The 17,951-nt window shown below is 36.8% G+C and overlaps 1 protein-coding gene across 4 annotated transcripts in view; it reads left to right on the top strand.

Moving 5' to 3' along the window:
* Positions 1-228: 228 nt before the first annotated feature.
* Positions 229-17,951, top strand: part of LOC310738339 (uncharacterized protein) — a 39,056-nt gene continuing 21,333 nt past the window's right edge. Inside the window, exons 1-2 of one of the 4 annotated variants that reach the window (XM_083563262.1) lie at positions 338-528; positions 4,238-8,312. In XM_083563262.1, coding sequence (XP_083419388.1) covers positions 409-528; positions 4,238-5,803 — 1,686 coding nt within the window. In that variant the 5' untranslated portion in view covers positions 338-408 and the 3' untranslated portion in view covers positions 5,804-8,312. Of the gene's footprint in view, positions 529-4,237; positions 8,313-11,130; positions 11,731-17,951 lie in introns of those variants that run through there. The other 3 variants (XM_083563263.1, XM_083563261.1, XM_083563264.1) reach the window with 3 other exon arrangements.

The following is a 17,951-nucleotide window of genomic DNA, read 5'->3' as shown; positions in this document are numbered from 1 at the left end:
AGCTCTACCTTCTGTCTTTTAAAAAAGACATTACTGATAAAAAAATAAAATAAAATTGTGCATGTTTGTCCAGTTTTAAAAAACCCTTCATAATTGAAGATTATACACGTCCCACTAATCCCAGTTCACTCAGCCTCGCCCTGCTTTCGCAACAGAGAACTTCATACAAATCTGGAATCCGGATTTTAATTACTCACCAGGCTTGACGTACCACATCTGCTTGGTTACAAGCATTTTATTTTAGCCTGTTTACCAATAAAAGCCTTCACCAATCCATGTCTTCAAAGCCCTGTGAAACAGGTAGGGACTCAACTCAGAATTTCCCCCGAGTCATTTTGAAATTATGTGGGTGGGTCTGCGAGAGGGTTCTTTTAAAAAGTCTGCCACTGATGATATACAGATGTGGGAATGACTGTGGAAGTCTGTAGATGGAATCTGGAGGAAACTTATCTTGTTAAGGAAAAAAGAACGACGCATTCCACAGAAGAAGAGAGGAACACGTATTTTTTAAACAGTCTTCTGCCAAAGGTAAGGTTCTGTTTAGTTGAAATGAAGGATATTAAGCAGAATTAAATGGTATTATACCACAAAAACATGATTTCAGTTAATAAGCAGGATGAGGTTTTTAGCTATTTTGTTCAGGATTTTCACTGATCACTCGCATTCGAATCACATTGTCAAGGGTCTTATCACCTGAATACAGTCTCACCTCATCAAATGGTTATTTCTTGTCTTCTTGTTTTTTGCAAGTGTGTTTTGAGTGTACCTGAAGAATCAATTCCTACAACCGCCTTTCATCATTACATGATGAGTTGAAATCATTGGGAAAACAAAGCGTGTCCTATAAATCCTTAGGTGATAAAAATCTTCCAAGTCATATCAGATCTGAAACTAATTCAGTTTTTGTAAATTTGATTACAGATGTTATCATTAGCATATTGTATTTTATATCCACAACTGCTTTAAAAATGAATTGCCAATTTAGCTTTAATTCCTTTCTTCAAGAAAAAAATACCAAAACTAAACTAAAGGCTTAAAATAGATGTTTGATGTGATGTCTGTAAATACAATTGAGGAAATGCTCTGTCTATGCACTTGATAGCAATCAGATTAGTTTCCTGTTTGCTTTACAGTATTTACCATGGAAACACTTAACTTTTTTCCCTTTTTTTACTGTACTAGTTAGTTTGTAAATTGGAAGGTGAAATAAGTAATAATACATTTTACATTATAAAATAAAGACAGTAGCTTGAAGTTCAGATTGAAAGGTCATAAGTTCAAATCTGCTGATTGATTCCACTGCTGGGCCCTTAAATGAGGCCCTTAATCCTAACCTGCTCAGTGTAGACATGACATAAACGTAAATAAAATTGGACAAGGGCATCTGTTACATACTGTATTAAATGTAAAGTCAAGAAGCTTTTATTGTTATTTTAAACATACATAGCTGACGTAGTACACAGTGAAATGAGACATTTCTCCAGAAATCTGGTGCTACATAAACAACATAGAGCTTCATTACACAACATCCATCCATCCAAACTAATGAAAGTGCTGAAGCTCCTACAGGAAAGAAGTGCAGGGGAAATGTTCAAATATTAAGCACATGTATAGAATTTCCATTTGTTATGAGTTAAATGTTTTCTCCATATTAACCTTCTCAATCAAAAAAAAATGCTATGAGATAAGAAGTAGTTTCTACAGTAAATCCAATTATTATATTTATGTTTTTTTAATCAGGGTAAATAGTCATTCCAGTTGTCACCCATTGTGTAGTTTTATTCAATTTGTGTTTTTTTATATACAGTCTGACAAGAGACATTGATATATATATATATATATATATATATATATATATATATATATATATATATATATATATATATATATATATATATACAAAGTGAATAGAATATTATATTTAGCTTACAGCAAAATGTTCACCATTACAAGTTTAAAGTCACCAATTCCAATATGACTCGAGTAAAAGTATCTGATTTGAACAGTACTTAAGTATATGACCCTTGAGCATCCTCATCACCAAGGCACATGTTAGTGAAAAGCCAAAAACAGTTAATTTGTGAAGTTTTATTTTCCTAAAATACAAATCAAATTGCGCACCACAATACTACATTTACAAAGATCAACACAAGCCAGAACGAAACAAAGATCAATCAAAAAAGACAAAATAGTAAAGCAATCTTTCAAAAAGGGATCTTCAATCAACAAATAAAATGCCAACATCTTCACAAAGTAGAAGTACCATAAGTATTCAATAAACAAATACAATTAAAGCAAATCATTTTAGATGAAGTAAAACCACATATTCAGCACTGGCTGCAATTTGATGCAGCTGTCAGTCTCAAATAGGATCAATTGTTGCATTTAACTTCAACAAAAGCTGTTTTTTAAAGTATTCGGATTATTATTATTTTTTTTTCGAGCATTGTTTGGACTGAAAATGAGGCCAGGGAGCAGATGCTAGGGGAGTGTTCAGCCTTAACGACATCTTTAACAGAGGGGTTATACAATATAATTGGTATCGGTGATTGTCAAATAAAATATAGTGGAGTAAAAAGTACAACTATTGAATCATAAATGTAGTTGAGTGGAGAGTAAATGTTGCTTATATTTTTTATTTTCAGTAAAACTAGAAGTTATTAATCGCACATTTTTATCTATTATTTTCAAAATTTGCCTTCAATTATTACTTTTCAGGTTGTTAATACTCTAATCAACATAAGCATGGACAAATATTGATGCTTTATGCAAGTGTATGTTTATTATTAGTGAAATCAAACATAGAGCATGAAGACAAAATATTCTTGTAAATGTTTTAAAGTAATAATAATTTAATCGAATTACTTAAATCATCAGGACACCAAACAAAACCTTTGCTATGTTTCCACACGGACGGTTTTAATTGCCGAATTTGTGCGTCATGGCCGATCTTGGTGCTATATTTAAGAAATTAAACTAAAACAAATGTTAGGGATTAAAATTAAAGTGGAGGTTTTTTTTTTATATCTAAATAAAGAAAGGTTTTAATTTTGCTTCTTTATTGTTTATTTATTTATATTTGCAATATAAATGGTCAAAGAGAAATGCACGATACCTTAATTGAGTGTTAATAAAATTAGTGCTGTTAAAATGAATTTGTATTCATGCGTATTAATATTCAATTCAATTCAATTCATTTTTATTTGTATAGCGCTTTTAACAATGAACATTGTCTCAAAGCAGCTTTACACAGATAATGCGGTGATTAAAAATTAATATGTTCTTTATGAGTAAGTTTGTCCCTGATGAGCAAGCCGGTGGCGACTGGCGACTGTGGCAAGGAAAAACTCCCCGAGATGGCATAAGGAAGAAACCTTGAGAGGAACCAGACTCAAGAGGGAACCCATCCTCATCTGGGTTACACCGAATGTCCATTTGTGGCGGGTATACAATGTTGCGGGGTGCAGTGATGATGATCAAAAGCGAAGTGTATTTCTGAGTCAGTGTAGGAGACTGTTGACATCAACTACAGTCCAATCCAGGCAGGCCTGGATGAAGTGGGAAGATTCACGGGGGGGAGAGGGGCAGGAACAGTGGTCACTGGAGCCTCAGGAGCATGTTTAACTCGACCGAGAGAGAGAGAGAGAGAGAGAGAGAGAGAGAGAGAGAGAGAAGAGGGTGACAGGAAGAGAAGGATATGGATTATTAAGTGTACCTATTGTTGCATGAGAGTTAAAGTCACTGTGCAGTTTGGACTCCGGCAAGACTCGCTATAGCAGCATAACTAAAAGGGAGAACCAGAAGGCAACACAGACATGAGGGATCTCTGGGATAAGAGACGGCCCACCACACCACCATCAACAAACCTGAGTGAACACGTGAATGTGAGGGGACGACAGCGTACAAATATCCCAGTTCACCAAACACTCTATATCAATGTTCCCTCCAGATCTGAGCCTTTACCTGAGAAAAAATCTACCGATTAAAGGCTTGACTGAATAAATATGTTTTCAACCTCGACTTGAACACTGAGACTGTGTCTGAGTCCCGAACACTGGTTGGAAGGCTGTTCCATAACTGCGGGGCTTTATAAGAGAAAGATCTGCCCCCTGCTGTAATCTTCATTATTGGAGGAACCAACAGATAGCCTGCACCTTTTGATCTAAGTAGGCATATATAATATATATATATATATGCACAAACAAATCACTTAAATTTCTTCCTTCTTCTTTTTCAGGACTCCATGGATCTTGTCCAGTTTCTAATCCTCTGCATTTGTGCTGTAAATGCAGTTGTTTCTGAAGGTCCAAATCATTGCACGTGCAATGAAACCGAGGTTTTCTGTACTGGATATACAATAACAGATTTTCCATCCCCCATTCCCACGAATACAGAATCTCTAGAGATTACCCGTTCTAGCATCACCTCACTTGAACCAGATCATTTCGATGCATTCTCTGAGACTCTCGCAGTGTTGACCATAACTGATGCAAAAATAACGGAGGTGCAACCTCACACCTTTAACCAGACACACAAGCTAACCAGCTTAACACTTTCAGGAACCAAGCTATCTTCTTTACCCCCATCCCTCCTTACTCCTCTTCAAAACCTGAATATCTTAGACCTGAGGAGAAATTTGCTGACTTCTATTCCAGAGGAGGCATTTCAGGGTCTGAGTCGCCTGGGGACCCTCATATTGCAGGAAAACAGCATCACAAATCTGCACCCAGGGACCTTCCGAGGACTTGGAAGTCTAAAGGTCTTGTCCCTAAAAAAGAACAAATTGGAGGTGATTCCAGATCATATCTTTGACCCCCTGGTGAACCTGAACGACTTGCATCTGCAGAACAATGTCATCACACGGATACCTGCTGAACTTTTCACCAGTCAGCAGAAGCTGAAAAAGCTCTATCTCTCCAACAATTTGCTAACTGTTCTTCCTAAAGGTATCTTTCTGAACTTGCCTAATCTACAATATATTTCACTTTTCAACAACCAGCTGCACACACTGTCTCCCAACACCTTCGGCCCCATGCCCATGCTCCAGGAGCTATGGCTGTATGACAATAAGTTAACTCGCCTCGAGGACAACGTGTTCAGCAATTTGACTCATTTAAAACTTCTAGTGATCAGCAGGAATCAGATCTCATACATCTCCCCTGGTGCCTTCAATGGATTGATTGGGCTGAAAGAAATTTCTTTACAAACCAACAACCTGACGAGCCTTGAGGAAGGAGTGTTTAGAGGTCTTCCTATTTTGGCTAACATATCACTGAGAAACAATCAGATTCAACACCTTCCTGGGAAGCTTCTTGATGGTCTCTCTCACTTAACCACAGTGGAGCTTCAAAATAACTCTCTACTCAATTTACCAGAAGACCTTTTAGTTTCGCTAACCAACGCTCAAAATCTAGTGCTGTCTCAAAATCCCTGGAGGTGCGACCATCAAATTTTACCCTTTCGAGACTGGCTAGTAAAGCACCAAGATAAAGTACCCAGTGACTCCAGCATCAAGTGCTTCACTCCCTCCTGGTTGTTGAACAGCAGTATTTTAAACTTTCAAAATGATCAGTTACTAACACCTTCCCAAATTTCTCCTACTCTTCTGTCTTTATACTCCTCCACCCCCGTACCTGCAGATCACACCACATCTGTCAGGGAGAACAAAGACCATACAGATGATCGATGGAAAACACACACACTCATTATTGCTTCGGTTTGTGCTGCAGTTATTGTGACTATCGGCCTCTGTGCTGTTTGCTGGAACAGAAACAAACGACGGGGCAGTCAAAATATAAACTAGTGACCTTTTAAGGGTGTAAATTATAAGAGCGGGAATTTCAGCACAGAAAATTCAAATAACGAGGTAGAAGTTTTAAGCAGCCACTGGCAGAAAAGACAAGTACCTAAGTACCAGAATTTAAAAGTCTGTGGTCTTAATTCCAGAAGGTAGATTTATAAAAATAATAATAATGAAAAAAATAATAATAATTCAATCAGTTCCACAGAATTTCCCAGATTCACAGTCTGTGCCTGGTTTTTATACTCTATTTCATCACTTTATTAACACCCATTTCTCTATTTCTATTATTATCAACTTCTCATTCACCACCAATATATTCTACCCAAACTGGTGAAGAAAGAGAGAAAGCGTCAGTTGTTCCACCAAAATAATAAATCTCACATGTTCTGGCATGATTTCATCCAGGATCTTGACCAGAAGATAACACACTGTATATGGACAGAATAATATTAGACAAACCAATCATCAGCACTGAGTTTCAGTATAAAAAAAAAATAATAATTCAATAATTCAAATGATTCACAAAAACAATTAATTAATTATTTCTCTGTATTTTAATTCATCTAATCTAATGGTAAGATTCACCAATTCATTTTTAACATATTTACTTCTGTAAAAATCGATTTATGTCTTTATAATTATTATTAGGTGTGTTATATTTTTATTATATAGAAAGTGAACAATAATTTGTGACTAATATTTCATATGTAGGATGATTTTTCGTCGCTAAACTGTTTCTGGAGCGCGTTCTCTCAGCGCTGCTGCTGCTACGTGAATATGACGTATCACAACATTGTGAAAAACTCTCTTGTCCTGAGAGTTACATAGAATACAGATTAACATGGCAGAGGTAGAGCTGTAACCTCCTGGAGACAGAACAGGAAAAGAACATCTGGTTTTATTTAATCTTTTTCTTTTGATTTTATTTTGCACAACAAAGGCCTGTTTGTAAAAGGGTCATGCGCTAAAAGTCTAGAAGTCAGACGGCACTTAAGTAAATGTATGATTTTCTGTTTGTACGAATAAAGGGGAAAAAAGCATACTATCTTTACCTTTCCTAAATTGCATAGCATCATAATCTTTTTTTCATTGCATCATGTTGCATTAAATTGAATCTAAATCGGATCGCACTGCATTGTAAAAGTGGTGAATCGTATCGCATCCTATCAGTAGCTGCTTTATATAAATATATTTAATGTATCGTATTGTTGGCTATGCATCGAGATGTGACTTGCATTGGCCTAATTTACGAAGATGGACAACCCTACTATATGGGTTTAGCATTTAAAGTTTAAGGACCTTGCTTAAGAGCCCAGCAGTGGCAGCTTGTTGGTGCTGGAATTTGAACTCACAACCTTCTGATCCAAAGTCTAACACATGAACCACTGAGCCACCTTTTCCCATTATACTCTTGAAAGCCCAATCACCTTTCCTTTTACATTATTCTTTTCATCTTCAGGTTCTTGCTGGAACATTGCCACACTCTCACTTTCTGTAATCAGTTTGGAATTCACTACTGTGGAAAACATTCTTCTAATGACTACTAACTTTCAGGGTCATGTCAAAGGAGAACTGAAATACACTACTCTTTCACTTTGACTGGCACCAGTATTCAAGTTCCAGATATCTCGTCTCTCACATAGTCTCATTTACAGTCTGTATTATTTGCTGAGGGTTTGTTTTTTGGTGTCATAATTTTAGCCGTTGCTTCTGGATTTTTCACAATTTAAATCCACACAAACATTCGCTTGCCTATGAAATATGTGACACAATTATAAAACACTATATGGACAAAAGTTTGTAGATACCTGACCATAAGATTGGTATAGAATTTGTGGAGATTCTGGAGATTCTTTCAGCCACGAGGGTGTTAGTTAAGTCAGGTACAGATGTACATGAGGTGAGGAGGCCTGGGGTGCAGTCAACATGAAGAATTCATTCCAAAGGTGTTCAATAGGGTTGGAGTTCAATATCTTCCACTCCAACCCATATGTTCAGGGAGCTGGCTTTGTGCATAGGGGGAATGTCATGCTGGAAAGGGTTTGGGTCTCCTAGTTTAAGGAAATAATACATTTTATTCTACCAAATCCCTCCACAAGCATCATGTACAATTGTGTGGCTCCAACTTGGTGGAAACAGTTTGGGGAAGAACCACATATGAGTGGAAAAGTCAGGTGTCCCAATACGTTTGTCCATAGAGTGTAGCTGTAATATACATTAGTTTTATATTTTTTTTATCATAAGTGCATGTACTGTGAAAGTCATCACACATATCGCCATGTCTTACAAAAACCAAACAATACATTTTAATAAATCATTGATTGGATGACTATAGGTAACAGTATTTGTTGTGTACTTCCTTTTTTTGTGTTCTTTTGGTTGTAAATACTTCTTTGTATTTGAGTGTGTGATATTGTACCATTGCATTTATTTCTCTTTGAGCCTGATTATTGCCGGTCAGCTGGTTAAAATTATTTTCTATTTCTTAAAATAAAGTTCTCATGATTCACTTGTGTGGTGTAGAACGTTCTCTTTTCCAGCGTGTGACCCAGAGTGTGCGATTTGTCATTTAACCACTTCCTTCATTGAGGTTTCTCTTCCCTTTAGTCATCTTCCACCCAGATTTCCACATTTCTTTTCCACAAGATGTTCATTCTGTTTAAACAATATCTATTTTTAACATGTAAAAACTGCTGAAGGAACAATAATGAAATGCAGTATATACAGTAATCCCCTGAATTCAAGGAAGCATCATTAGAAGTGATAAAAGTGATGATGATGTTAGAACTTTAAGATGCACATGGAATTTAGATTGTTTTTTGAACATACCATTTCGCACTTAGTCTCCACTAGAAGATTCTCCACTAGATTTTGAAGATTTGTACTCATTCAGCTACAAGAGTGTTAGTAAAGGCCATGATGTATATGAGGTGAGGAGACCTGGGGTGCAGTCAACATTCACATTGATGGTTTAGTAGAGGTCAGAGCTCTCAGGCAGAAGATCTTCAACTCCAACCCATGGAAAGCATTTATTTGTGTAGACAGGGCATTATCATGATGAAGCAGGTTTGAGTCTCCTAGCTGAAGTGAAGGGAAGATTTCATGCTACTACATTCAAAGACATCTCATACAATTGTGTGTGTCCAGATTTGTGGAAACCTGAAATATGGCTGGAAAAGTCAGGTCTCCCAGTACTTTTGGTTCTCTTCAATCATAGATCACTCTATGCAGCTAAGGATGGTTCCACATGAACGACCTAAATATCCATTACTTAGTTACTGAGCAACTCAAGAACTTTAAGGATGGATTTGGACTGTAATTAATCACCAGTCTGACACAATGGTCTAGGACCACAGTTTGCATGAACAGTTCTGTATTTAATAATCTATCACAACAGCAAACCTCAACAATGATGAAACTGTAGGCACTAGAAATATACATTCTTTATACTGTATAATTGGTTTATCTCTGTTAATCTTCGTCCTTGACTGCCTTTAAATTTTTTTCTTATTTGGAATCCAAAATTTGCATCAGTCGGCGTTTTGGGGGAATTTTAACTATTAAAAATAAAATAGTTGAATTCAATTTACGTTAAATGAACAAAATCTATCCAATAAGACCCAATCAGTAAAAATTATCCGACCATAAGACTGAAGCTGAAAGGTCTTTGTCGCCCTCTTGTGGCTGAATGCAGTACAATTTAGGTTTTTACATCCCAGTTGACCTTGCTATGTCTCCATGTATACACTGATCAGGCATACCCTTTTGACCAACTGCCTTATATTGTGTCTTTAAAATGTTTGATAGATAGATATTTTTTCGCAAGTCATTATCACTTTATTTGGTATATTTTAGTGGAAAGTTCTAGACTGTCATTGAATGGTCGTTGTTTGCATCAGCCACATGGTGTCACTGTTGCGTTTGGTTGTAAATATTTATTTTTATGTTTGAGTGTACAATAAATTGCATCATTGCTGCAGTTCCTTCTTGAGCCCGATGATCCACTTTTGCCTGGAAAAAAATATTTTTTTATTTCTTCATATAACTCTCATGATTAATTTTTGTGCTTTGGGAAACTTTTATTTTTCCAGTGTATGACCCCAGTGTGTGTGATTTATCATTAAACCACTTCCTTTATTGAGGTTTCTCTTGAGTAATCATCCTCCAGCAAGATTTCATCATATTTTCCCCCACGATGTACATTCTATCTGAACAATATAGAGTTTTAACAAAAAATTGTTAAAGAAAAAAATATATAATGTATGCAGTAATCCCCTGATATCAAGGAAGTGTAATTATTATGATTTAGCCCATCCCATATGGAAAATCTCATTCCACATTAATCAACATTTCCTGTTATAATAAGCTCCACCCTTCTGGGAAGATGTTCCACTAGATTGTGTAGTGTGCTTGTGGAGACTTGTCGAAATGCATTCTGCCACCAGGGCATTTCTTATGCATGAGTGTTTTAAGTACACATCTGTAGTGAAGTAATTCACCCTTCAGTGATTGGTATTTGAGTGTAGACCAGTCAAAAATCATTTAAAAGATTGGTATATGAACAGATGATGGGGGATAGTTTTTAAATGTCTGACAACATGTTGTCTCCTAATGTCCCTTCACAGATTCATAGATGGAAGAGGTAAACCATTCGAGCTCCTATCAGACAATCAAATCAAATCAAATCGAATTCGATTTGTCACATACACATACATACAGAGTACGACATGCAGTGAAATGTTTTTTACGACTGTCTAACATTTAAGCTTAAAAAAATAAATAGAATTTAAGGATAAACAAAGAAGCTCCTCCTCATTCTCTGAACGCAACAAACAAAATAGTCCATGGTTGGGATGCCTGAGATCCTTTCACAAGCTTTCTGGCTCTGGTCCGCCACCGCGTGCTGAAGATGTCCTGCAGGTTAGAACCTTCAGCTGAACGCACCACCCTCTGGAGGGCTCGCCTGTCCTGCATGGTGCTGTTCCTGAACCAGGAAGTGATGCTACCCAACAGAACGCTCTCAATGGTGCAGGTGTAAAAGGTTCTTACCACCTGAGAGGGTAGTTTAAAGTCCCTTAAGCGTCTCAGATGGTACAGACGCTGTCGGGCTTCTTCACCAGGGTGTTATTGTGACAGGACCAAGACAGGTCCAATGGTAACTACTTTGTGGGAGGAGACAGAGAGATGAGAGTAGCCTATGAACTCATGGCACCTTAGTTAAGGGAGCAGCTCGCAGAACAACAGATTTTATTCAGATTTATCCCCACTGGTGCCCCTTATGTTAAGGGGGCTTGAGAACAGGAGGATAAATCAGTTAAACAGGTCTTAAAGTTAATATTAAAGGATCATACAGTAACTGAGACTGTGCTCTGTGCTGTTTTAACTGAGGAACAGAGCATCCTAAATGCTAAGCCTCTGGGATATGTGTTCCAATTACACCCAACTGGGACCCAGTTACACCCAACATCACTCATCACAAGTGATCTACCATTCAAGTAATATTTTCGGATGAAGAAAATGGAAACATAGTCAATAAGGAAAAAATATTAATCCGGACAAGGTGGTACTCATAGTGGACCCAGAACATCCACAAGCATGTTGGCCAGTAGGTAAAGTGACTAATACTTTCCCTGGACCTGATGGACCAACCAGAACAGTTAAAATTCAGGTACACAATCGTACAGATGTGAGTCCTGTACCCCGTATAGTCACACTCCCCAAACTCCCTGAGTATCACGCTATTGATCCTAACATGTATTTATGGTTTCTCACTTTATCTAATGCGCTTACACACTTTTGCGGGCGGCTTTGTGAGAAAACCCTAACCACGCCCCCTGAGCTGGCAGACTCCGCATCTGAGCAACAGCTGGAATAGCGGCACTTTTTATTGATTTTTATATATATATTTCTTGTATGATCGATTCCAGGTGAGTCTCGTGCACACTTGTTTTGATCTTCGGTTGTTGTTGTGAATGCTGATATTTATCGGAATTAAACACACGTTAATCTGCAACACTGAGAAAAGCAAAGTGTCCTACACACTGTACAGTAAAGATGCGTACAGAAGAAATGGAGGATATTAAGCAGAATTAAATGGTATTTTATCACCAAAACATGATTTTAACTTTATAAGAGTAGAATAAGGGACTACGGTACTGAAAGCCAAATGCGCTTCTTTTATTCTCCGCTTTTTCACTGATACTCGCATTTAAATCACATTGTGATGAAAACAGTCCCATCTCATCATATACTCTTTATTTCTCATCATATACTCTTTATTTCTCATCATATACTCTTTATTTCTCATCATATACTCTTTATTTCTCATCATATACTCCTTATTTCTCATCATATACTCTTTATTTCTCATCATATACTCCTTATTTCTCATCATATACTCTTTATTTCTCATCATATACTCTTTATTTCTCATCATATACTCTTTATTTCTCATCATATACTCCTTATTTCTCATCATATACTCTTTATTTCTCATCATATACTCTTTATTTCTCATCATATACTCCTTATTTCTCATCATATACTCTTTATTTCTCATCATATACTCTTTATTTCTCATCATATACTCCTTATTTCTCATCATATACTCCTTATTTCTCATCATATACTCCTTATTTCTCATCATATACTCTTTATTTCTCATCATATACTCTTTATTTCTCATCATATACTCCTTATTTCTCATCATATACTCTTTATTTCTCATCATATACTCCTTATTTCTCATCATATACTCCTTATTTCTCATCATATACTCCTTATTTCTCATCATATACTCTTTATTTCTCATCATATACTCCTTATTTCTCATCATATACTCTTTATTTCTCATCATATACTCCTTATTTCTCATCATATACTCTTTATTTCTCATCATATACTCTTTATTTCTTATCATATACTCTTTATTTCTCGTCATATACTCCTTATTTCTCATCATATACTCCTTATTTCTCATCATATACTCTTTATTTCTCATCATATACTCCTTATTTCTCATCATATACTCTTTATTTCTCATCATATACTCCTTATTTCTCATCATATACTCTTTATTTCTCATCATATACTCCTTATTTCTCATCATATATTCTTTATTTCTCATCATATACTCCTTATTTCTCATCATATACTCCTTATTTCTCATCATATACTCTTTATTTCTCGTCATATACTCTTTATTTCTCGTCATATACTCTATTTCTTCATGCTTGTTGGTCTACTCTACATGTTATGGTTTTCTAGTCTTGTTTCTTGTGAGTGTGTTTTCAGTGCACGTGCAGAATCAATACCTGCATCACACCCGCCTTTCATCAGTACATGATGAGTTCAAATCCCTGGGAAAACAAAGTGTGTTCTATAATTCCTTAAGTGATAAAAATCCTCCAAGTCATATGAGAAATGAAAATGAAATGATTTTGAGAACAGATGTTATCATTAGCATATTGTATTCGCTTTATTAAATTTACATATTTATATCCTCACCTGCTTTGAAATTATTTGCCAATTAATTTTTAATTCCTTTCTGAAGAAAACAAAAAAAATCTAAATCAAACTAAAGACTGAAAATAGATGATTTGATGTCTGTTATCTTAGGGAAGGAAACTACTTGAGTGCAATCAGGTTAGTTTCCTGTTTGCTATACAGTATTTATGGCAACATCTTTTTTTGTTTTAAACTGTACTAGTTAGTTTGTAAATTAGAAGACGAAAGTGGTAACATAATACACTTTATTTAATAAAATGAAGACAGTAGATTAAAGTTCAGATTGGAAGGTAATGAGTTCAAATCCCAGCACTGCCGATTGATTCCACTGCAGGGCCCTTTAGTGAGGCCCCTACCCCTAAACTGATCAGTGTAGAAATGACATAAATTTAAATAAAACTGGACAAGGGCATCTGTCAGATGCTGTATCAAATGTAAATTTAAGTCAATAAGCTTTTTAAAATTTTATTTCAACCAAATATATCTGAAGTAGTACACAGTGAAATGAGACAGAGTTTCTCCTGAACCCTGGTGCTGCAAAAACAACATAGAGCTTCAACAGACAACATACATCCATACAAACTGATTGATGAGCCAGGACGAAACAAAGATCAAACAAATAGACAAAGTAGTGAATCGTTCAAAAAGTGACCTTCAATTAACAAATAAAATGACAGTATCATGTCACAAAGCAGAAGAACCAGTAGTATTCAGTGAACAAATCAAGTCAAGTCACGAGGCTGTTGTTGTCATTTCTAATATTCACAGTGTAACACAGTACACAGCAAAAATGAGGGAATGTTCATCCAGAACCTTGGTGCTAAACTAATAAACATAGAGCTACAACACACAACATAAAGCTACATAAAGTGCATCGAGTACAACCTAGTGCAAACAGTGCAGACAAAAAACAGTGCAGACAGACAACACAAGACAGTGTGGGACAATACACATAACACAAAATAGCGCTGACCAGTAAACCTTCTGTATACTCTGAATATACAATACTGTGCAAAGAGGAATTTTGCCGGGAATTTTGTTTGTATCGGTGTTTTACATTTTTTACAGTTCGTTTTTTATCGCTTTCATCGCTTTAAAATATCAAAATTTCGTTTTGATTTCCTGCATCCTTCACTTTCCGTTGGCTCCATCTCGTCTATTTTTTTTGCTTTCGGAAGAGCGCTTTTTTCCCTGTTTGAGGGTTTAAAAGCAGTGAGGACATTTCACAAGTCTGGATGCCCTAGGTGAAGGTAATATTCCCCCGACTCCGGCATTAGAGCCCTCGCAGCGGGGCGAATGGCTGACGACTCGGCGGCATGCTCGCAAAGCCAAAGCTAACGCTAAGGCTCGCCCACGGGAGCACCATTCCTCTCCGCTTCATATGTCCAACAGGTTTGCTCTCCTCAGTAAAGCACCCGCTGAGAAACCTTAAAGAGCTCTGGTTTTAGGAGACTCCATTCTGAGGCACGTGAAATTAGCTAGACCTTTAGGGGCACCAGCAGCACAGGTTATGTGTATACCGGGAGCCAGGGCGCCGGACATAGCAGGTCAGCTTAGATTCTTAGGAAAGCACAGGTTTTCTTAGATACTTTTTCACACAGGAGCTAATGATATACGCCTTCGACAGTCAGAGGTTACTAAGAGTAATATTATAGAGGTGTGTAAATTAGCGAAGGCAATGTCCGATGCAGTAACATGCTCTGGCCCCATCCCAATGCGGCGTGGCGATGTAGCCTACAGCAGGTTATGGTCGCTGCACTGCTGGATTTCCGAGTGGTGCTTCAAAAACAATGGGCTTCATTAATAATTGGAGCATTTTTGAGGGCAAGGCTGGCCTGTTAGGGCGGGACGGTATCCATCCAAGGTGCTGCTCTCATTTCTTGTAGTATAGGTAATAGTCTCAGAACAGCACTAGTTAACAAGTGACTGTCTAGAGCCAAGGCCAGGGAGCAGACAGACAGGCTAAACCGACCGTCTGCTAGCTGCACAAAATCGTCACTCAGGATCCACCATATTGAGACTGTGTCTGTGCAAAACCAAAATATAGGAATTATGAGAAAGTCTGTTTTAGTAACCTGATTAACATTAAATTAAATAGGACTAAACGCACAGCCAGCACCTCTGATCTAAAAATAGGATTGTTGAACATTAGATCTCTCACGTCAAAAGCGCTTACTATAAACGAAATTATTACGACCAGGAGTTTAATATAATGTGTTTGACAGAAACATGGATTAAATCGAATGAATATGTAGCATTAAATGAAGCGAGTCCTCCTGGATATAGTTACAGACACCAACCCCATCTAAATGGCAGAGGAGGTGGAGTCGCAGCTATTTATAATAATAATCTAAGCGTCACACAAAAGACTAAACACAAATGTAAAACATTTGAAGTTCTTTACACCAACATAAAATATTCAGTGTCCGAAAGCAGGTCCAGGCAGTCATTTCCACTAATTATTATTTATAGACCCCCTGGGCCCTACTCTGATTTTCTCATAGAATTTACAGATTTCATCACAAATTTAGTTACTTCTTTAGACAAAGCATTAATTATTGGTGACTTTAATATTCATTTTGATAATCAGGAAGACTCCTTAAGAGCAGCAGTTGTGTCCATTCTAGTCAGTTGGAATTAATCAGAATGGTATGGGACCCACTCATAGTGTTGGACACTCTTTCAATTTGTTGTTAACATTTGAATTAAAAATAAAAAACTTAGTCTTAATTCCACAGTCTGAAGCTATTTCAGACCATTATCTAATCTCTTTTAAAATCTGCCTCAGTCATTGCATTTCTACCTCACCACGTTACCGTATTAAGCGTGCTTTCACGTCAGCTACAGCAGCGCGTTTTATCAATAATCTTCCAGAAATTGCGATATTAGATAGATCTCCGTCAGACCCCGCAGAGCTCGACTGGGCCACTGAACACCTAGAATCAACGTTACGTTATACTCTAGATGATGTAGCTTCCCTTAAGACCAAAAGGGTCAGGGAGTAAAAATTTGCACAGTGGTATAATGATCATACGCGCACCTTAAAACAGACCACTTGAAAATTAGAATGTAAATGGCATCAAACAAAATTAACAGTATTTCAAATAGCATGGAAAGAGAGCCTCCTAAATTATAGAAAATCTCTTAGTGCTGCTAGATCAGCATATTTCTCCACCCTCATAGAAAATAACAAGCATAATCCTAGATTTTTATTCTGCACGGTAGCAAAATTACCAGGGAATAAAAGCACTGCACTCACATGCACACCATCATTCGGTAGTAATGATTTCATGAACTTTTTTAATAATAAAATTGAAAACATCAGGCAAGAAATCCAGATGTTAATATAAATCCAAATTATTTTACAAGTAACCCTGTAGACAGCAGCATAATTATAGCAGACAATCAACTACAAAGCTTCACTCCTATTCATGAGAATGACTTAATTTCATTAATTTCCTCATCAAAATCATCAATCTGCATTCTCGATCCCTTGCCTACAAGTTTCTTTAAACAGATAACTCCAGAGGTAATTGAAACTGTTTTAAAAATATTAAACTATTCCATTAGCACTGGTTATGTACCAAAATCCTTCAAACTGGCAGTTATCCATCCCCTTATTAAGAAACCTGACCTTGATCCATGTCAGTTGTCCAACTATAGACCAATATCAAATCTCTCCTTTATATCCAACATTTTAGAAAAGGTTGTAGCACAGCAATTATGCTCACACCTACTTATGAATAACATTTTTTAAATGTATCAGTCAGGATTTCGGCCTCATCATAGCACAGAGACGGCGCTAGTTAAGGGGGTAAATGACCTGTTATTGGCCTCTAATCAGGGTTTTTTCTCCGTACTTGTTTTGCTCGACCTCAGTGCAGCTTTTGACACCATTGATCACACTATACTACTTGCTAGACTTGAGAACGTTGTTGGAATAAAGGGAACAGCTTTCTCTTGGCTCAGGTCTTATTTGACTGATCGCTATCAGTTTGTTGATGTAAATGGTGAGTTCTCCACACTCTATGAGGTAAAGTTTGGTGTTCCTCAAGGATCTGTCTTAGGCCCACTGCTTTTCTCTTTATATATGCTGCCTTTTGGTGAAATAATTCATAAACATGGTATTCACGTCCATTGCTATGCTGATGACACACAGCTGTATATTTCAGCAAAGCCAGATGAGAGAGATCAGCTTAACAATGTTGAAAAGTGTGTAAAGGACATTAGACAGTGGATGCTTAATAACTTTCTTCTGCTCAACTCAGATAAGACGGAAGTACTTTTACTAGGAACACATGCAGCTCGAAGTAAACTTTCCGATTACGTAAGCATCTTTGTATGGTGTTTCTGTTTCAGCATGTACGGCTGTCAAAGACCTTGGTGTGATTATTGACCCTAGTCTTTCCTTTGAGTCTCACGTGAATAATATCACCAGGATTGCCTTCTTTCACCTTAGAAATATTGCTAAAATTAGAAATATGATGTCGTTACAGGATGCAGAAAAACTAGTTCATGCTTTTGTTACTTCTAGATTAGACTACTGTAATGCTTTACTGTCTGGGTGTGCGAGTAAGTGCATAAATAAGCTTCAGTTAGTTCAGAATGCAGCAGCAAGAGTCCTCACTAGATCTAGGAAATA

This window comes from Silurus aristotelis (assembly GCF_946808225.1).
Source record: "Silurus aristotelis genome assembly, chromosome: 2".
Taxonomy (NCBI): Eukaryota; Metazoa; Chordata; class Actinopteri; order Siluriformes; family Siluridae; genus Silurus; species Silurus aristotelis.
This window is presented reverse-complemented; position numbering and strand designations above follow the sequence as displayed.